Raw genomic sequence first — 22,176 nt, forward strand, 5'->3', positions numbered from 1 at the left:
GAATATTTGGATAAGGTGTTTGTTTAGTTTTCTCAAAATCTGAGAAAGTCCTTGGCTAAAAGAAACTTTCATTTTTTTTTTTTTTTTTGTAAACTTAGAAATATCAGGTTCAAAATTGTTCTTATGTTACATTGCCTTCTGATAAGGCAAGCAACAAAGGTCTTTTTTTTTACCTTGAATTGTCTAATTTTTTTTTTTTTTTTTGCGTTTACAGGAAGTTGGTGTTTACATGAAGATGTAGATATTTAACAGAATTAGTCACAGTGAATCTGAAAGCAATTTGACAAAACAAATGAAATGAGACCGAATGAGGCCCATTTATCTCTTGGACTGATTTACTGGCTCAGTATTTCATGATGCAGTTATAAATGCTTATATGAAAAATAAACAAATCTGAGAGCAGAATGAAGAAATAATAAAAGCTCAAGGGAAGAACACAAAGCAGGGCGTTCACTCATTCATTGACAGCACAACTGTAGCCAAAGTTATTCCTGTTGAGTTTGTCATTTAAAAAAAAAAAAAAAGTGGAAAATTTATTTCCATCTGCTAAAAAAACTATACATGCACCTGTTTCACACAAATTCTGTGGACAAAGCTAAAGCAAAATCCATGTTTAAACTTAATGATGATTATTGAAAACATTTTAATTAGAAGACAAAATCTCAATTTTTTTTTCTTTTAACTAAAGATGACTTTAACTGTATTTGGGAATATTTTTCAATATAAGTCTTTAATGTGACCCCGTGGACTGTAAGTTTACTAAGATAAATCTTTTCAGCAGGGCTGCTCCTGGTACTGTCTCTCTGTGGCGGTGAAAAAGTCCTCTAGAACACTGCGCAGATACTCAAATGTGGGTCGATTGTCTGGGTTCTCTGTCCAACAGTGTTTCATGATATCATACAGGTCCTCGGGGCAGTTATCAGGGCAAGGCATGCGGTACCCTCTCTCAAGGTTTGCAATCACCTCTGGGTTTGTCATTCCTGAAAGATACAGAGTAACAGTGTGGGGAATAAAAATTCTGAGACAGAATGATTCCATAATGCATATTAATGTTACTGTGCAAAGTTCAAAAAGGAAGCGCATGGAGCTTGTTTGTTACCTGGATATGGGATTCTTCCATAGGTAACAATCTCTGTTAGCAGTACTCCAAATGACCAGACGTCTGATTTGATTGAAAAGGTGCCATAGTTTATGGCCTCAGGTGCCGTCCACTTGATAGGAAACTTTGCACCTGTGTGATTTAAGGCATCTTTTTAGATCTCTGGTGTTGCAGCCAAACTTTCTTCTCTGGTAATCAAATCTTAAACCAGGATATAACAGAGCATGATACAGATGCTGCCTTACCTTCTTTGGCAGTGTATTCGTTATTTTCAATGAGGCGGGCGAGGCCGAAGTCAGCAATCTTGCAGATGAGCTCATCAGACACCAAAATGTTGGCAGCTCTCAGGTCTCTGTGGATGTAGTTCTTCTGCTCTATGTAAGCCATTCCATCTGCGACCTGCAGGGGACAGTGCAGCGTTAATAATAAGGCAGAACAGCATACTGCCATGCTATTTTTTTCTACAGTATATAATATGTATACTATGCAAAGTATGTATGAATATACTGAGATGACTATATAACAAAGAATACTGTGCTATATACTGTATTTCATCATGCAGTGTGCTTTACCTTCTATTTCCAGTATAAAAAATTAACCACAAGTAATATTTCAATGACTACTTGCTGCATCTCTTACTTGATTCATTATTTTTATAAAATATATTTTACTTTAATTACAATGCCATTCAATTTTTTTGAAGTCCCTATCCTTACAAAGGCTGCATTTGTTTGAGCAAAAATGCAATAAAATCAGTAATATTTTAAGATGTCATTACAATTTAATATCTATTTCAGATATTACATTTCTATTTTAATATTAATATTTTAAAATGTAATTTATTCCTGTCATGGTAAAGCTGAATTTTTAGCAGCCATGATACTTTTTTTTCTCAGGATACTTTGATAAATTGAAAGTTTAAAAGAAAAGTTTGTTTGAAATAGAAATCTTTTGTAACATTAGGCCTATAAATACTTTTACTTTTACTTTTGGATTTAATGCATTCTTGCTAAATAAAGTAGGCCTATTCATTTCTTCAAAAGAAAATAATGTAATGTGCAAAATGATTAAGTCATGTGACAACAATGTTGCACAGGGGTTTCACAAACTAATTTTACAAAGCAGTATGCAGTAGGTTTATACTTCATTCCGAATCTAACCCATGCTGCACACACAGACAGAGGTCAGTTCCTGAGACAGGGAGGTTCATGCTTTTACTTCCCTTGATTTGACTTTTAACCCTGACTGATTCACTCCACCCAGCACAAACCACAGGTTTCATACACAGAAAGCTGGTTTGCTGCTATACTTCCTGATGCCTGATGCATCATCTTTCTTTATGTTTACCATATTTAAGCTAGCTGCAGTTTCAACTGATCTCAGAACAGTAAGGTTGTGAGAGTGAAGCACAACTGTTCTCCTAGATCAGCTTTAGTCTTCCTGTCAATTTCTTTAACTCTTTCACACAAAATTAAACTGTGATCTGTGATTGCGGGCAGATACTATTTAGCTTCTCTGTGTGTACATGTTTGTAGATGTGTTATTATAAGTGTTGCATGATTGGAGTGTGCTTTTTGTAGAGGATGTTGCACTGTGACACCATGCACATATTTGTTCAAGGAAGTCATAGTTCAAAAATGTGTTGGTTTGATGTGAACATGCCTCACGGTTTTGCCCAAGAACTGACAAGTTAGCATAAATGTGTAGGCATGCATCTCATTTGTGTGTGTGTGTTGAGAAGAGGCAACAAGCTACATGTATAAATTTCAACAAGACCTTAAAAAACGCCTTGACACAAGTCCACTCACTTTATGGAGAAGAATAGCTGAAAGATATCACACAGCATCTTAACTGATCCCTAAAGCGAATGTCTCTTTTTAATGCCGCTTCAAAAACATCCTGCCACTCACTTTCTCTGTTATCTTTTGTCAGTTTGTGGGTAAAAATGTCAGTTTGTAAAAATGTAATTTACCAGTCTTCAGTGTCACATGATCCTTCAGAATTCATTCTAATATGCTGATTTGGTGCTCAAGAATGATTTATTATTATTTACATTGTGTATATATATTGTCTATATTGCATGTTCATCAAGTGTAGGTAGTTTGGCTTGGGTAGCAGTACAGTTGTTGTTGTATTAAGGTGTCTAGACTCGTTCCAGCACACACAGTCGTGCTCATTGTTAACCCTGAGATTAGGAAGCAGAGAAGCGGCTGAGTAATGCTGCCGTCACAAGCTTAGAGACAGTGGTCAAACAGAGGAATGAGTGATAAACAGAATATGCAAGGGTCTGTAATGTAGACTTGAGCTTGTAACGCATACAAATGGGTCAGTTTGTTTCCTGTGAGGTACAAATGTCTCACCCCTGATTTGCAATACTGACCAAAAACACAAAATGAATAAGGTCAGGTGCAGCCTACCTGAGCAGCCATATCGATCAGCGTATTGATGGGCATAGCACATCCTTCTGGAGTCTTCAAAAAATCCACCAGGCTACCTAAAATGAGAGATAACACAGCATTTTAACATGCATATAATTTACATACAGCAAAACAAGATATCAGAATTTAATAACTATGCACTTTAAACCGTAAAATGATAAATATATTAAAAGAAAAACTGTCTAGAAACTAATCAAGTGAGACCTGCCAGGGCATTTTCAGCTTTCAGCATGCACTGTAATGGACTGAATGGAAAGATTAAATGTTTTTAAATGACTTTATTTATAAGTCTTATCGTAAGTCTTCTGTCTTGTCTTCAGCAGCCTTTTTTAAACATACTTCAACCACAACTGAATGTTACCGGAAGCGCGCTCTCTCCATCAGTCATTTTAGTTCAAAAGCAAAAGGTAACAGCAGATAGATGAATGCTGTTGTTTTGCCGCTTAAAACATTCTGTATATTCCTCTCTGAGTTTGCAAGAAATGCAAAAAACTGCATTCAGATTAGATCCCAGAACTAGAACATAACAACTTCAGGAAATTAGCGCAGCCAGTTTGGATTAGTCACTGAGACGTTTGGTGTTAAAGGCCAAAGTTGTTGCGTTTGAGACGACGAGCTGTGTTGGAAAAAGAAGATCCGACTGACCCTGAAGGAAATTCCCACAAAGGTGCAGCGGAAAATGCTCTGTTAGAAACTCAAGTAATCAGCCATACACACTCCTTTCATCTCAGGTTGCATTAGGGTGTAAAATTCAAGGTCGTGGTTAAGTTTAGATGAAGTTCCCATGTTTTGAATCATTGTCTCCATTGTTAAAATAACAGCTGGGTTGTAAAAGGGCACATCAACCTCTTCTTTAAAATAACAACACAGACTACAATTGTGCTTTAAAACACATCACATGCATCCTAAACAAAGAACTGGGAGATTTACAAGCTGAGCGTAGTGTTCCATCAGCTTTCCTTTAAGAGGGAACACAAAGCAGGACCATTCACGAGCTGTGCCACCAGCGCACTGACGTTGTTGTAACGTGGCTGTTCCTCTTAGAGTCTTTTGTTATCGTCTGCATCATTATGACTTTCTGGAGGCCCAACAATCCTCTTAGGTGCACACAAACAATCCATACTGGGTTACACATGGAATAACGTACACCGGAATACGCCTGCGATGACAACCTAAGGTGCCATTGTTACATTAAAAAGAGAAAAGATAGGGTGTGGAGGTCTTTTTTGTGAGCACCTGTGACAATGGTGACCATTTATGAGTCTGACTTGTTGTGGTGAGTTTCTGGGTGGTTGGGTATAAATTAGAAAGCATTCCCGATACTAGCCTATGGAACAAATACCTACTTTCTATAAATTACACTTTCTCTTCCTCTGTCCCGCTGCTTTCTGCCTCTCTCTGTGTCTTTTCAATGCAATGGAATTTGCGCTGTAACTGTGAACCTGCTTTCTATGTCAAGTCCGGTTTTGCTGTGCATTGCTCTAAGCAGGCTGCGGTGAGATGTGGTGTATGTGTATGAGGGGCTTATTATACATTAGTGGTTAGAGAAAATTAAGCAACATAACTGCAGCTATAAAGATTTTTAGCCCTTCTGAAACTGCTGTATAGGTGTTTCTCATCAATAAAGTTTCATCAAGATAAAATCATAAAAATAAAATGAGCAGTATTTTTAGCATCTTTAGAGGAACTTCAAACCTGTATGGTTTTCTTTCTTCAGTGGAACATGTTGTTCTGAAGGAGCATTTTGAGGAAGATTCATACTGCACTTTTCAATACAATGAAAGTGAATGTAGACTGATGGCTGTCAAGAACCAAAAACCAACAAAAAAAAATCTTAGGCCTTAGGACATTTTCCATTTTATGTGAAGTCGTTTTATGCCTTAAGCTTGACAACTCACAATCAAAATAATATTAAACATCTTTTGTGTTCCACAGAAGAAACAAAGTCATAATGGTTTGCAATGGCACTAGGGTAGTAAATAATGGCAGAATTGGCAGAATTTTTATTTTTGAGTGAACTAATCCTTAGGGGAAAAGGAGTGGTAACAGATTGAAAATTGTTTGAACATGTTTTGAAAAAATGGGACTTCTGAAATGTGCATCAGATCTGAGTATAATAACAACAAGAACAACATACTGACAGCTAAAACAGAATGATGTGAGGCGAAACACTTGTGTGTTCTACAAAACTGAAGTGGGTCATTTTCTGTTCTAGAACACTGAAGGTGGGAACACCAGATATGAAACACAAGCTCTGTATGCCATTCACAAGAGGGTTACGAGGGACGTCAAAACCTCTTAGTGAACGATGACAGGCATGAATCAGCTCGTCTGATTAAACACCAGACATTTTGAAGGAATAAAAATGAGGGCTGTGACTACCAGATATCGAGGGGGACATGTCGCCTCAAATATTCAGATTAGTGGTTGAGCGATACAAGATTTACATATGGACCCCTGGTTTTTTTTTTTTTTTTTTTTTTTTTTTTTTTTTTTTTTTAGCAAGGATCAAATTAAACTGACATACATTGTTGCAAAAATATGTATATTTCAAATAAATGCTGTTACTTTAACGCTCTATTAATAAAATAATCCTGAAAAAAATGTATCACGGTTTCCAGAGAAATTGTATTGCCATAAATTACTGTACTTTGTTTAATAAATGCAGCCTTGGTGAGCATAAAAGATTTCTTTTAAAAAACATAAAAAATCTTTCCAACCCCCAAACTTTTGAACAGCGGTTTTTGTTGATAAATCTTGCGCGTAAACAAAGATGCGTGTATAATCATAGTTAAACTTAAAAAGGCTCATAGATGTGCATTCGTCCATATAAATAAAAGAGCCAGACCACATGTCTGTAAATATAAAAACACTGCGGTCAATGAAAGAGACTGAAAAAAGTTGCCCCTCAAAAATACTCCTGCAAAGTCAAAGGGGGCGTTTGATGTTTCTCTGCTGAGAATGATTCAGGTGAGTGAGGGACGCGTATTGAGATGCCTTCAATATCTTCAAAGCCTTGAGAAAGCTTTGTTTTCATAGAGCGGACACAAATGAGGAACTGCTGTGGGCTTAACACAGAAACAAAACTGCTCATGGTCCTGATACTACTCGGACCTGTTAGATCATGTTCCTGATGAAAGTTTGAATGGAAGTTTACAAAATTAATGTGTCTGTGTTTTGTAAAGGAAGTTCAGGAGGGACGCGGAGATGAATCATTTAGTACTAGACATAAAGGCTTTGTCATTCCATTGAAGTCTCCCTTCCCTTGTTCGCATGAGTGTGTAAGTGCATTTGCGTGTCTCACCATTCTCCATATACTCAGTGATGATGTAAATGGGCTCCTGCGTAACTACTGCGAAAAGTCGCACCAGTCGAGGGTGCTGCAGGGTCTTCATCAGGTTCGCCTCAGCCAGGAAAGCACTGATGGGCATGGTACCTGTCTTGAGATTCTTGATAGCCACTCGACGGTTGTTGTTATACAGCCCTATAAACAGAGAGAAAGGGTTTGTGTTATGTTAAAGGGGTAGTTCACCCATAATGAAAATTCTGTCATTAAATTTCTCATGTTGTTATAAACATGTTTGACTACTTTTTTTAAACTTTTTTTTTTTTTTTCTGTGGAACACAAAGGAAGATATTTTGAAGAATGCTGCTAACCAAACAGTACCGAAACCCCAAAAAAACAAAACAAGAAAAATTCCTTTTTATGGGTGAGCTATCACTTTAAGACTGATTTTGAAATAGAAAACATCTCATTTACTGGAAAAATTATTTTCCTGAGGCCAAACTATTTCATTAAGGTCTGAATCTAATATTTCTGTTGTTATAAAAGCATTGAGAAATAAGTGGCAATGTGAAAACTGTGCTATGTTTGAGGGTTTTTTTTAAAAAGAATTTGATCTGTGAGAAATTCACAATGTTTTCCATTCACCAAGTTTCTTTGGCTTCACATTGTTTGACTTCTTGATAACCGGTTGACTTTATTTCTATGGGGATGATTTGTATGATGTTATCACAAATGAAAATGGCTGTGGTTTAAAGAATGGAATGGTTCATTACATGAAACGGTTCTTTCATTTGAATGAGGAAAGTCATTCACTGCAAAAACCAAACAAAATGGCATCTATGATGCGATGCGGGCCCTTCTAGTTATGGAGCTGACAGGCAGTGAGGGAAACATGCCGGTTGCTATAACAACCAGGGACAGGAAGTGGTTAAAACTAAAGCCTTGGTGTGACTTCTATGGTTCTATTTTAGGGTCAAGACAAGACGAACATAATTCTTCTACTGTAGTTTGTTTATGTTTGAAAACTGGTCACATTTAAAAAATAAATATCTTCTCAACATACAAACATAAAACATGAGTTAAGGCAATGGTGTTACTGTAATCCTAAAACTGTGGCATCCTCTTGGTATCTAAACAAAAATATGTAGCATAATTCATATACTTAATATTTTATATCAGTGGTTCTTAGCTCACAGGAGTGTCTTAGATCACAGGATGAGACTACCTAAAATGCTGATTCTGCTAATTTACAACTCTCAGACCATCTCCAACGCTAAACATTAGTCAAACATTCCAACAAGCTTACTGTACGTACTGTTCTGATATGCCAGGTGGTCGCGGAGACACACTCATAACACATAAGCCTGTAGATGCATGTTTATCTTTACCCATTCATGATGGTCCAATGCACAGTGTTTGCTCACATTTTCAAACGTTTTCAGACAAGCACAGGCAAACCTGGCCAAGCACAACACCTGCATTTGATGTTTATTCTTATATTGGTGTTCCAAGAAATGTGCCATTAAAAAATATTAGCAAATATGCTTTATATTTATTCATCTAAAGAACTTTGCTGCTCAGTCTTTTACCCTGAATCTCAACTTTAAGAAATAGACTAGTTAGGAAGTTAAAACACTTCTTACCCATCCATACTTCACCAAACTGCCCCTGGCCCAGTCTGCGCTCCAGTTTGAGAGACTCACGGGGCACTTCCCACTCATCCTGCCACCAGGGCTTCTGAGGGACTCGGGTTTGACACGGCTTCACCAGGCGATTGCATAGTCCATCAGCCTCTCCTGCACAGAGGAAGATAAACAAATGTCACTTTTCAACCACACCAAATTTGAACTCTTATAAACAGAGTGACTGAACTGTTCTTATGCCTTTTATGAATAACCTGACCGATCTGTGTAAGGTACATATGAACACTTGAACATACGTGTATAATGTTTGACCAGCTCTGAGAGGGAGTTGAAGGAGATCTTGGTGGTGATGTAGAATCCGCCTGAGTCCAGGTTGCGAATTCTGTAGTGCTTGATGATGTCACCCTGTGTGTGGTCCAGGTCTCTCACGGACAGGGAGAAACTACCTAAGGCACCAGAACAACAGGAAAATCCAGAGTCAGAGGCTGCCAATTGCACATACAGACATGCATACACCTTCATAACAGTGAGAATTTCTAGATTGGAGTCATTTTACAGTTAATGACATTTTAAAAAAAGTTATTTAATTCATCCTTTCCTGTAACTTATTTGAAATTTATTTTAAAATTTTGTTTAATATTTAACAGTATTTTTAAAATGCAATTTAAACTTTTATTTTTTTATGTAATTATATATAAGCCCGTATTAAGCCAGTATTGTAATATGATAGCATGTCTGATGTGCCCTTATGGTTCTGTGTTTGTTTTTGTTGTGTGGGGAGAAATGCATTGTTTTATACCTGGTGTGGTCTCACTCTCTCGAATGAGGAAGGAGCCCTGCGTATTACCGGGGGCCAGTAATTGCCTCATGGCGTCGTTCCTGGAAAGGTTTTTAAAGAACCACCTGCAACACACAAATCATCATTTTCTTAGCGGTTTGACTCATTAATTATCTCATTTTGGAGTATCAACTGTTTAAAAGATACAGGGTTGGGATGTTTCATTACTCCCACGGTCAGATCCTCCCACGATCAAAAGTCTTAAACCTGAACATATGCAGAAATGTGGCATCAGCAGGTTCCTTTGTAGTGATGCTCAGAAATTTGTGAGATTTGTGGGAGTATTTTTTTTCTTTTCTATTCTTTCCATTACTGACACCCCGTATTCATTTGTCATAAGCAGCAAGGGGTGCCCTAAATGAATCAACCTTACAGCCACAGATTTGGGGTGGTATTTCCCAGATCTCACTGTGCGGAAGCTGATTTGATCTTCTTTGTTCAGAAACCCACAGCAGCTGATCTGCATAAATACATTTCTGTCATGACAACTCTCTGAGGGATTGGCATGCTAATGTATATGAGAATGTTAATGTGTTTGATGATCTTGGTGGAATAGATCTGCTACGCTACTGCTGTTGCTGCAGCGGAGCAAATACAGAGACTTGCTATATTGCCAATTCATCCACAACATGCTGCTGTGAGCATGTAAGAAATACTGCTGCTGCACATATAACATAAATGAAATAACCCCCATATAGTGTACATGAATCACCCCGTAGCAGATCTATACAGGTGGAGCTGGGGAAGGTGGAGGGTTTCCAGCAAGCTCATTGGCTGCTGATCCAAAAAGAACCAATCAGCTGTGCCATGTGATAACGATGTCCTTATGTCAGATTGAGTTTGACCTATCGGACTGCACCATCTAGAGTTTCATGCCACAACTTTGGATTTAATTGTGCTCATGTGGATTTGTTTGGATATAGGTGAGTGTATGCACTCTGTATGCAATCGATCGATGCGTTACTTACGGTTCTGTCTCCATGCTGTTCAGTTTTCCTACAAAATTCTGTGGTATGTATCCCTTCTGCCCGGTAAACAGAGACTCCGCCATGAACCAGTCAGGATCATCGCTAAAACACACATAGACACATATATTATAGTTTAAAACATGAGAGTGTCTCCTCTTAAAACTGCAGAATAAAACTAAAACGGAGAAACCCTGAACTGACATTCAGTTCAATTCAGCTTCGCAAAACCCAACTTGAGTCGGCGAGGGTCAGTAATCAACCATTTTTTGATGATCAACTGAGATTGTCAGACTGTTTGAATGTAGGCTTTGCTTACTCATTTAGGATTTTTAGCTTCTCCCCTTTCTCAAACCCAAGGTCATCGCTGTGGCACGGCTCATATTTGTATAAGGCCACCACCAGGTTCTCTGGAATACACAGATGACAACAGTGAACAGTCTGAAACACCTATTATGTGCATATCTGTAGGACGTTTTGAATGTGTGTCCTCACCTGGAAGAGGAGATGATGGTGGCGGTGTGTACTGGGATGGATAAGGAATCAGAGGATCATAGTTCTGTGTGAGAGAGGATAGAAAACAATGTCAAAATCCAGTATGAATAAAAAATATTCATTAATAAAAATATGGTTACAGCTATAAAACAGTGACTGTAATTCTGCTTACGTTTATAATCAGAACAGTTATGGCAATTATTATTATTAAAATTCTAAAAACACACAAATATTAAATAAGCTATTAAAAATGTCTGAAGGAAAGTGATTTTAATTATTCTACTATGATTAGCAATTTCCATGATAAGCTCTTCATGACATCAAAACCTTTAACCAATAATTTAGGAATGTCATAAACCACACAAAGCCACTTCCCTAAACAGGGTGGAGCTGTTCTTATTTTCTTCTTTCACAGCCTATTATGAAACGACTACCTCAGTAAAAGCAAACATTCCATCATTCTCATTATGCCATTAACAACATGTGCTGTTCCCTTTAATTTATAATCTACTTCAATAAAAACAAATCACAAGGAAATGTGTCTCAAATTTAGCTAGATGTTTTAGTCCCTGATTGATTACTAACACAAAGGCTAATTTCCCTCGAATTATGTAACCCTGAGTGGGTTGACCTGTCTGAAGAATGAGTCACATCAATGCAAAAGGACCATGAATAGATAAAATTATTATGGTTACTTAAGTATTTGTATAAGTATTTGTGCTGAACTCAATTAGAATATTACATACAAAAAAAATTATAATAATAATTTTCCACATGATTAAACTAAACTAAACACAATTTCAGATTAAGAGATAACCTGAAAACATTTATGTATTGGGGTTAGGCCTACTTTAAAAAGTAGGCCTAACACAAAAAAAGACATATCGATTGAGTAAGATAATAAAACAGGTTGTGTTATTTTCAACCCATCAGTTTTAAGAGTGTGGGGTCAGTGGTCAACCATCTTTAGAAGATATACTGAGATTGTCAGTCTTGCTAAGCATTAAGGTTTTCACCTGAAAACACAAATATTCCATTTCAGTTTCAGCAAGGCAGATCTTTTTTTTTTTTTAATGCTTTGTGTAGCACTTTATGAGACTTCGTTGTGTTTTGTCTTGCTTTATAAACCACAGAGATTTGTAATACATCTCTTTAGTGTAGAGAATGTCTCTACCACTTCCTTTCTCTCTCTTCTCTCCACATATTTTGTGACTTCTCTGTCACTGTCTCACATAACAAACTGCCTTTTTTCAACTGTCTCAAAATTATGAAATTGTTTGATATATCAAATAAAGAAAAAAAACTCTCACTGTTACTTTTCTAATGTAGAAATAGGCTACAACAATTGTTTACGTATTATGTGAATTATTCAATGACTTCTCACGGGGGTTTCTACTGGATTTTTTGTTCGGCAAAATATCTTAGTTCTTCAACCTACATGTCTTGTAACCACTCCAGTACAGCTAGCTAACTGTTTTGGAATCTTAAATATGTTTTATATATATTTAAAATTGAAAAAAGGAAAGCATTTACTTCAGTATGCTTTATAGCCATACCTTTCGATACTTAGCCTATTTCTCTTCACTTTGATTCGGATACTAAACGCTTGAGCAGCCTACATGGTTGCTATGGAAACTTGCCTGATTAAGCTATTTCTTTTCACAAGCATCTGTTTAGCTCACCCTAACTTATCTAACTTTGTGGTAACTGATTTTACGCTGTGATATACTTGAATGTAGAAGGTAAAAAAATAAGTGTTATGTGTAGCTAACATTCTCTTCAGCAGACGCATACAATACATAAACACATAGTCGTACCTGACTGGCTGGAGGCTTTGGGCAGTTACATTGATCGCACCATTCATCTGGATGGTAGGAGAATTCGTCATCAGGATCAAAAGAGCCACAGTTCCCCATATTTGCTAAGCATGAGAGAAATACAGTGACATAATTATTAGAACTACAGTGACAACTGTAAGCATAGCCTATCTAAGTATATGTTCATCAGTTCATCAATAAGTGCAAGCGATCTAGCTCCTGCAAATAAAAAAGTTTGAAGCAGTGTCTAAATAAACCAATTAATTAATTTATGTTTACAATAAATATGTAAATATTAAGGTTATTGCGTGTATATATTTGTGACTATTTGACATGTATACTCGTTGAGTTTTATGACTGTACTAGTTGAACTGAATATTTGTGTAAGCTGCTCACATTAAATTAATTATTTCCTGATATATCAGAGAAAAAGACCCACAAACATTAATTTTATATTTAGGCCTAATATTTAATAGGCCTATGTGTCCGTAGGGTTGGACAAACAGTTCTGTCTGTTTACAAAAAACAAAAACGCTTCTGGACCAGATCTGTAACGGAGGTTAATCCTCTTTATGAATTCTAGACACACTTTTTCCAACTCAAACACTGAGTTTCAGGCAATTTTTCTGAATAAACAAAGGGATTTGGATTACAGTGATCCGTATGCATGTGTGTGTGTCTTAAGCATGGTGTGTTTTGCGTTCTGAATCTGGAAAGTTCGTGAAAAAATCCCTGTGCATAAGTGTTTGTAAGGAAGGATGAACTGTACTTTTGTAAAAATGTAAATATGTAAACACAAAAGCCCACAAACATTTTCATTTCCATTAAGCAGATAAATAATGTGCGAACTCAATGTGTATGTTTCTGTGGGGCTTGGACCCGTGAGAAACTGTGTTGTTGGGTCAGAAAAAAAGCTCAACCCTCTGGGTCAAACAGAACACTGCGTGCTCATGGGACAGTTTGGGAGAACAGCCCAAATCAAAGCAGGAGACAAGACTTTCCACTGACCTGCGGCCTGTACCTGACCCTACCAGTATCAGTGCAAATGAGCCTCGAGAGATGCACGCCAAGGTCAAATGTTTTTAATCCCTTAGTCAGTGGGGTTGTTTTAACTTTCACTATATGGACAAAAAACACTAAGACACTTTTTCAAAACATCTTTTGTGTTATACAGGTTTGGAATGAAATGAGGGTGACTAAATGATGACAGATGGCTTTGTGCTCATTAAGGCCTCCAGTTTCTCCTGTTACAGAGGATGTGTTTGTATAGGTTTGAAATGAAGCCAAACAGATCAAATGCCTCTGCAATCCTACCGACACAATCACAAGTTTTTTTTTTTATATCATTAAATCAACATTATGTTTGAGAGCAAACAGAAGTCAAGAGGTTGAGGCATGAGGGAAAAACGTCACTAATTCATACCAAACAGTCAAAGCTCCGGGAAAAAAAAATACAAATTTAGATTTTTTTGTCCGTAAGCTGTTGTGTTTTACGTTATCTTATAACACCAGTTTAGAATGTTTAGAAAAATTCCTATTTATGACTGATACCTTCCCAAATAAATAAATAAATGATCGTAACACATACATCATGATAGTTTGATTTGGATTTGGAATAAACATAAAAGAATGATTGTTAAAAAATGAAAGGGGCAGCCTAGCTAGCAAGGAAGCAGTATTTAGTAAGAACGCATAGGTTTTCCAACCTAATATTTTTGAAATTCCCCTTTCGCAAAAATAAAATAAAAAATTAACCTGTGTTAATTTTTGAGGGTTTTTCTTTTCTGTGACTGGAGATGAAAAATTTTACTGATTTAATATTTGAATACAGTGGCGAAACGCAATCCAAAAAACTCTCTTGGTGATTGAATCACAATTTCAATTTAAATTATGAAATTGATATTGACTGACCTTGAGATTTAATACAATACAACACATGCAATGATGATATTCATGATATTATCTCTATTGCATTTCCTTTGTGAATTATTTTGTAAGGTACATTAAAATATAATGAACTTTTAACGCTAAAGAGCCAAAAGTGAAATAACATTCTAGAAATTTTGATTTAAACAGTGCCTACATTTATAGATATGATTAAAATCAAACACACTCTCACTTCTGCTTTTTTACATCAGAATTGAAAGATGTTACGCCTGTATTATAAATGTACATAATTCACTGATTCATTTTTTTAAGGAAATGAAAGCTTTTTTTCTATTTAGCAAATATTCTCAGCTCAGTTTGAAGCTCTCTTTGATTTCTTTTCTTTTCTTTTTTTAAATAATTGGTTGATACTAATTTTTGAAATAGTTTCCTCTGCTCCATCTCAGACTGTCTCAGGCTTTAGTTTTCACTCGTAAAATTTCATCTGATAAATCACTTAGTGATTTAAAAAAGACTGTCTGAGAATACTTTAACCGGACTGATTACATGAACTCATTAAAACTAATCATGGCCTTGTTTTAAATAAATAAAACTAGATCCCAGTTGGTAAATCTTACCTTTCCTGTTGACAGAAGTTGCTGATGTTAGTGATGGGCCAGTTCAGCAAGCATTGTCATGTCTTTAGCTTTAGATTTTATGAAGAACACATTTTGCCACAGAGCAACAAAACCAAGATTACAGACAAACCGACAAGATCTGTAAAGCTTCGGCGTGTATCGAAGACATGTGCTGCTAAAGTGTGTAAGGCTGTGTATGTCACGTCACAGTCTGACTTCCCACCTTAGCAAAGGCACATCATTTGCAAAGGCATCACTCACACACACACATACACACACCACAGTGGTGCAGAGCAAGCTGATGATAGAGCTTCCTGTCGTTGAGGTGCTTGAGCTGATATTTAACATTCTTCAGCAGGTGCACACTGCTCTGAGCAGCTGGTGTCACTGGAGTGAAGGATTCTGGGTCAGGACTCCACTTGTCACCTGCTTTTGTGGTGCCATGATGTCAAAGAGCGGAAACTTTAACGGCATTCATGGGTTTTTGGCTTGTATTTGTACTAAAAAGAGCCACGAAACTTTACATTTGAATGTTCAAGCTTAGAAGTGTTACACACATTGATATTGCATGAGGCATTTATGAACATTTAGGCCTGTAGTTTACATTAAACCGAATGTCAAATCTCTGTTAGAAAGTAGGCCTCTCTATCAGAACTGTTTTACTAATACATAAGTGTGGATATGGATGTGCAAACCCATACACACCAGAAAATAAAACTAATATGCGACTAATATTTTTTGAGGTAAATTTGACATTTTTAACTAGCTGCTTGGATATGACGCTCATCTCTTTTGTCATTATCTGTTTCTTAAACCCTTTCTGTCTCTCTCTCCGTTTCTCATTCTCTCTGAGCAGACCGCACACTTTTGTTGTGGCATCAGTCTGCAAATGGTGCATGATCTTACAGGAAGTCATGGCCCAAACTTTCAAAGGAAATGAGGTACATTCTTAAGTTTTCTACTGCAGGAGCACTCATCTTAATTTAGACGCTTATGCCTGAGCCTTTATTTTGATTTGTGTCTTCCTATGTGACTGACACTTCTGACCAGGCTTTTCATGTGGTGAGTCCAGTGATCACAGCAGAAATCGGTGTTTCATTGTGGTTTGGAGGTGGTGGGGTTAAACGGTGAAAACAAATAATTCTATTACTCAATCAGTGCCCCTCACATGATGGAGCACATCAGGGGGATTTTTGCTGAAGTCGTATCCTGGCTGGATTTTTTTTTTAGCTGTAAGTTTGAGCGAGCGCCTGAAACAATGACTGTTTTTTTTTTCCATTCCTTGTTTTTTTTCCATTCCTTGTGGTTGAGAGGAGGGGGGTTTGAGGGAGAGGGGATGTTGAGTGGGGCAGATCATCTTAACAGACAGTTATTATTCACAGTTACATCTCTTGTGAGAGCAAACGTTAATTTAATGCTTTGAGATTGTGAATCCATGCCAAAAAATTAAAACTGGGGTCTTAGGTGCTAGTAGAGCTTTGGAAAATTGAACAGATTTAATATATCTAATGTGTTTTAACTGCAACAACAAAAATATGCATGTAGTTTTGTGATAGATGTGTTGGAACAATATTGATCAATTTATTAATTTTAATATTGGGTTGAAAATATGTTAACAAAATATATTTAAAATAAGCAAATATTTTTCAGATAATATTTCAAGAATTTTTCAATTTGCTTTATGTTTTAGAAAAAGGATTCATTACAAAGGGATCATCATATCTGTGAGTCCTTGGTCTTGTGAAAGCCTTTATATACCAGGATCGACCAAATTATTTCCAGGAAATAGCGTAGATGTTTTTTCATCCATTTTTTGAGATGCAAATAATCTTATGTATTTATGTAACAGACAAATCTAACATTTTAAATTCATGTCAAATAAATCGATGAATAATTTAATGTTCAGTGAAAATTCTGAATGAACAAAACATCTTTTTTCTTCATCACATTTGCACTCGAGTTCAAAGTAGGTTATCGTGATGGTTTCATTTAAGCACTACAAAGCAGAATGACACTTCCTTGGCACAGTGTTTGTTTTCTTTTCTAGGCCTCGAGGGAATCTGTATCTGGAACACAACTAAACACCTTTTGTGTCTTCTCAGGTGACCTAAATAGTTCATGTTTCTGTTTGAAGGAGGAATCTAAAGCAGCCCTCGTGTGAACTGTTCAATGAAGGTACTTGCCCTAATGCCACTGGGTTTATGACATGTAAACTACAAAAGCTTGTAATATCAGTGTTGAGAACAGCTTTAGGAAAGATGGCTTTCCTTGTCAATGTCTCTCACTCTTTCTCTCGCCCTCCATATAATTATCTAGCATGAGATCATTTCTTGGCATGTCACATGCTCCTTTTGTCAGTCAGTGCCGTCACTGCAGTTACAATCAATAAAGCAGTTGGTCCATTGTTTGACTTATCTACTGGTAAATGCAGCCTATTCTGATAAATATCAGCTCTTTTCATTTGTGTGATAACACTGCATAAAAAAAACTCTGGGTTTATTCATGTGAGGATGTGCGAGACGAATCTGAGCAAAGCGAGATAAGAGCCGCTCAAAACAGTTTGGATAGTTACACAAATACATAAATCAACACAATACTGTGAAGAAATTTTGATCAACAGGAAAATAATGGTTTTAAATACTTGGATTTACAAATATAAAATTTATTTACAAATTTAAAGCAACAATGTTCAAAAGATTCATACATTTTTATTATGAGTGAATGAGTTACAGTGAATAAGCAATGTTTTTTCTCCTTTCTTCTAAATTACAATATCAATCACAATATATCTTCAAAATAACTTTAAGGCATTTTATTAATTTTAGTCAAATTTAAGGCATTTTTTTAGCCCTGTGCGAAAAAAAAAGTCAGTCATTGTGATCGATTTCAGTAAACAGGTGATTGAAAGCAAAAGGAACATTTATACCCTTAACAGTGCACTTAAACATTTGTACATCAAACATTTTATTAATTAAAAAAAAACATTATATACAAAAAAATTATATACACTACCGTTAAAAAGTTTTAGTCCAATAAAATCACAAAAAATGTTTTCAAAACAAAGTCTAATTTGATCACAAAACCTGCATTTACTTGATCAAAAATACAGCTATATAAAACTGTAATATTGTGAAATATTACTACAATTTAAAAGTTATTTTATTTTATTTTTAAGTGTAATTTATTCCTGTGAAGGCAAAACTGAATTTTCAGCCATTACTCAGTCTCATGATCCTTCATTTTTTTTAAACAATGTAAAAATCATTTAATGCATCCTTGCTGAACCGATGTATTCATTTCATATATATAAAATCGATTATAAATTGGTAACACTCATTTAGTCCCAAGTTGAAATTTGTCAAATTATAAAGGTCCTTTTTGATATGTTGTAATTTTATCATGGAGGTTTTGATTTAAGCACTTACAGTATTCATGAACAAATGCAGTGCTAAATTTCCAGTGCTTGTAATAAAGTAAACTAAACTTGAATGCATTCTGTGTAGAGGCAATAAAAACTCTAACTTGTGAATAAAAATTTCCCAAACACAAGATTCTCAAAAACGTACCCTCAACTTATTTAAGACCAACCACCGACAGTGGGCTGAACAAAACAGAGACTGAGATTGGCTTTTCAGTTGTTGCAGCTCTGAGCCGAAGAGTGGGGGTTATTTTTAGGTTTTAAGGTGACAAAATGCCTGAACATAAACTCACACTTCCTGTGAGGCTGCTGCTCAGGATCACAGCCAAACCGACAGGAGAGTGTTTCCTCCTCTGAGCATTCAGGAACGCTCATGGGAGTGTGTGCCAATCACACGCCTTTTGACACTGAAGCAGGTTCCTCCTGATTCTCAGATCAGTTCAGCTATTTTCAAAAGGAAATATAAACTTTTTTTCAACTTTGCATGGGGACTTTCTCAGACCTGTGGTGAGTCCGCATTTACAAGTGGTTTAATAGTTGTATAGTCTGTAGTGCTGGTTACTGCATTTTCAGATATGACCACCTGTCACTAAGGCTTAGTGGTTTGAAGAAAATTCAAAGGGTGTTTTTTTTTTTTTTTTTTTTTTGCAATAGTCCAATTTTAACACTGAAATTAAAAAAATCTTTGCCTTCCAGTGCCATTAAGAGCTATGCGTTGAGTTTTCTTGAGGGGCATCTTTCCTCGCCGTGCCTCTCAACAGAGTGAGAATCGTCTGGAGTTGAGGTTCATCTTGGTGAGACCAATATGTTTGAGAGGGGTGGAAAGAGTGAAGGTGGCTTTCATGGGGATGTCACACAGCAGGTCCGAGTCCTCCTCACACTCCTCCAGCTCATACGTGGCATCATCCAGCATCTCTTTGTGACGGTGACACACCTGTTCCACCTTCAGCCTGTGGATCTCTCCCCGTAAGCGAATCAACTGTCGTGCTAGACGGTTATCCTGCATCTGCATCTCCCTCTGAGGAGTGATGAGAAAGAGCTCACACATCAAGTCTTTGATAACCAGCAGTAATTATGAGATTAAATTGTCTGGAACAGCAGTCCTACATGCAGGGAACTGAGCACACCTTTCTGTCAAACACCCACTCAAGTTTCTGCACCTGTGTGGCATTTAGGTGCAATATACCAAGAGACGAGAGTCATGCCACCTGTGTTGTACTATATACTATTATATGTTTAACTGTTATATTATTTATTTTAAGTATTTATGGTATATACAGTATAATTATTTACATATATTTTATGAAATTTAATAAAGATATACTGTTCAAAATTTGGGTTGGGATGTATCTTATGCTCACTAGTGTTTAATTTATTTTACCAAAAATATCAAAAACAATATTTAAATTTAAGTTTTGAATACATTTTTAAATGTAATTTATTCCTGTGGTGGCAATGCTGAATTTTCAGCAGCTATTTCTCCAGTCTTCAGTTTCATATTTGTCTTAATATTTTGTGGAAACTGTGATACATTTTTCAGGATTCTCTGGTGAATACAGACAGACAGATAGATAGATAGATAGATAGATAGATAGATAGATAGATAGATAGATAGATAGATAGATAATATACAATGACCATTTCTAAAGTTAGTCAAAAAATTTAAATAAAAATAAAACATAAAACTTATGAATACAATACCAGTTCGTTTCTGAGCCACTCTAACGCGTCGTCCATAGTATCAAAGCCGCAGATATTTTTATAAGGCATCCCATCTTTCCAGATGTCGGATAGCTGAGTGTCCTTCTCCACAGATCCAGGGCTGCTGACATTTGAACCGTGTGTGGCATCAGTCCACGGGCGAGCCTGCAGTCGCTCCTTCCATTCTAGGTACGACGGTCTGCGCGTTTGGAGTTTGAGTTTCTCTGTCAGGGCTTTAACATTATCCAGATCCTCCATATCGCCCTCAGAGCTCTCGTCTGCTCCCAGCTCTCTGAACTCCATCATTGAGCTGCTTTTATTATTCCAGATAGGCGAGACTGTGACTGCTCAGACATGTGCGCTGTGCCCGATCATGTGCAAGAGTGATTAATCTCAAGAGGTGTGCTGTGCTAATGTTTATATAGACACAAAAGTGACCGCCCATGCTCTGCAGCCTAATGACAGACTATCAGTGTTTAGACAGTCTGAACTTGCATGTTGCGGCCAAACGCGACATTTCGTGTTCATGTGGAACTATTCAAGTGGTACAGGGTCACTGACACCTAACCTCACATGCGTTCAAAACCACCTTGAGAAGTTTCAGGACAGACAGTTTTTGTAAATAATTTAACTTTTTGTTATCACAAAGACAACTAACCAAGGAATGACAAGTAAACATTTAATTTATGTATCTTGTGGCCCAAAACTCGTTCACACTAAAAACCAGAGTTCATTTTAAAATACTTAACTTATATTAACCTACATTACAACTTGTATGTAGCAGTCAACATCCTTGTTGTGCATATCTGCATATAAATGCACCAGTAATATCCAACTTGAGTCTTTGGAACTGTTTTACGACAGAATGTCTCCATCTCCTGCTGATGTTGAGAAATTGCAGTGAAAATTTATTTAGTATTCAGTCAGAATCAGTCAGGTATTATAAGTCGGTTTTCAAACTAGGGTCCAGGGACCCCCAGATATCCGCAAGGGGGTGCTGGGGGGTCCACATAAAAGTTCAGAGAAACATTGTGTAGATGTGAATAAAAAGTGATTTAATTCTACTGAAAGTAAAAAGCAATATATACATACATACATACATACATACATACATACATACATATACATATATATTTAAATTATTTTTGGGGGGTATTTTCACAGCCAAATTTAGTTTCGCAGCACCCTGTAATTAATCGACCGATATATTAGGGCTGTCAGTCGATTAATTACAGGGTGCTGCGAAACTAAATTTGGCTGTGAAAATACCCCCCAAAAATAATTTAAAACTATTATTGTGTAAAATGTTTAGGCTACAATGGCCTAATATAAACTATGGAAGAAGATAATTTAACATAATTTAACATAAAAGAAGATAATTTGATAAACATCTCAGTATTTTTTGTTAAAAATTACTTATTTTATGCTAGTGCAAAAGAAAGTAAGTCATTCAGGTTTGAAACAACATGAGGGTGAGTAAATGATGACATAATTTATTTATTTATTAATGTATTTTTGATTAACTATCCCTTTAATGCTTTTTTTATTTAATTATATAGGATATATATATATATATATATATATATATAGGGTATATAGGTAGGGTATATATATATATATATATATATAGGGGTATATATATATATATATATATATATATATATATATATATATATATATTCTAGATTCATTACATGTAAAGTAAGACATTTCAAAAGTTTTTTATTTTTTATTTTCATGATTAGAGCTTAGGGTAAGTCACAGAAGGTCATTACTGAAATGGGTGGCTGTTCACAGAGTGCTGTATCAAAGCATTTTAAATGCAAAGTGCACAAGCAACAGGGATGACCGCAGTCTTGAGAATAGTTGATAGAGCTGTCAAGCAAAGCTGATTCAAACACTTGGGAGAGCTTCACAAGGAGTGGACTGAAGCTGGAGTCAGTGCATCAAGAGTCACCACACTCAGACGTAC

The 22,176-nt window shown here is 36.3% G+C and overlaps 2 protein-coding genes across 2 annotated transcripts; both read right to left on the reverse strand.

Moving 5' to 3' along the window:
• Positions 1-308: 308 nt before the first annotated feature.
• On the reverse strand, positions 309-15,402 carry LOC109107992 (tyrosine-protein kinase Lck). The gene is made up of 13 exons (XM_042742331.1): positions 15,086-15,402; positions 12,582-12,685; positions 10,765-10,828; positions 10,589-10,679; positions 10,273-10,374; positions 9,266-9,369; positions 8,763-8,912; positions 8,467-8,619; positions 6,842-7,021; positions 3,517-3,593; positions 1,345-1,498; positions 1,100-1,231; positions 309-980 (listed from the first exon to the last, which is right to left on the reverse strand). Exons 2-13 carry the CDS (start codon positions 12,678-12,680, stop codon positions 775-777), a joined length of 1,512 nt encoding a protein of 503 aa, XP_042598265.1. The 5' UTR covers positions 12,681-12,685; positions 15,086-15,402; the 3' UTR covers positions 309-774.
• A 3,305-nt stretch (positions 15,403-18,707) lies between these two features.
• On the reverse strand, positions 18,708-20,684 carry LOC109107993 (protein FAM167A-like). The gene is made up of 2 exons (XM_042742333.1): positions 20,205-20,684; positions 18,708-19,521 (listed from the first exon to the last, which is right to left on the reverse strand). Exons 1-2 carry the CDS (start codon positions 20,508-20,510, stop codon positions 19,258-19,260), a joined length of 570 nt encoding a protein of 189 aa, XP_042598267.1. The 5' UTR covers positions 20,511-20,684; the 3' UTR covers positions 18,708-19,257.
• Positions 20,685-22,176: the final 1,492 nt, after the last annotated feature.

Source organism: Cyprinus carpio, chromosome B17 (genome assembly GCF_018340385.1).
Source record: "Cyprinus carpio isolate SPL01 chromosome B17, ASM1834038v1, whole genome shotgun sequence".
NCBI classification, from domain to species: Eukaryota; Metazoa; Chordata; class Actinopteri; order Cypriniformes; family Cyprinidae; genus Cyprinus; species Cyprinus carpio.

Bases quoted from the DNA above. Each gene is read 5' to 3' on its own strand.
- LOC109107992 (XM_042742331.1), bottom strand. From the start codon at position 12,680: ATGGGGAACTGTGGCTCTTTTGATCCTGATGACGAATTCTCCTACCAT. The intron at 7,022-8,466 runs GTAAGAAGTGTT...CTCTGTTTATAG, and splicing joins GTTTGGTGAAGTATGGATGG to GGCTGTATAACAACAACCGT. The intron at 1,232-1,344 runs GTAAGGCAGCAT...TAAATCACACAG, and splicing joins CGAATACACTGCCAAAGAAG to GTGCAAAGTTTCCTATCAAG.
- LOC109107993 (XM_042742333.1), bottom strand. From the start codon at position 20,510: ATGATGGAGTTCAGAGAGCTGGGAGCAGACGAGAGCTCTGAGGGCGAT. The intron at 19,522-20,204 runs GTATTGTATTCA...ATCACTCCTCAG, and splicing joins AGTGGCTCAGAAACGAACTG to AGGGAGATGCAGATGCAGGA.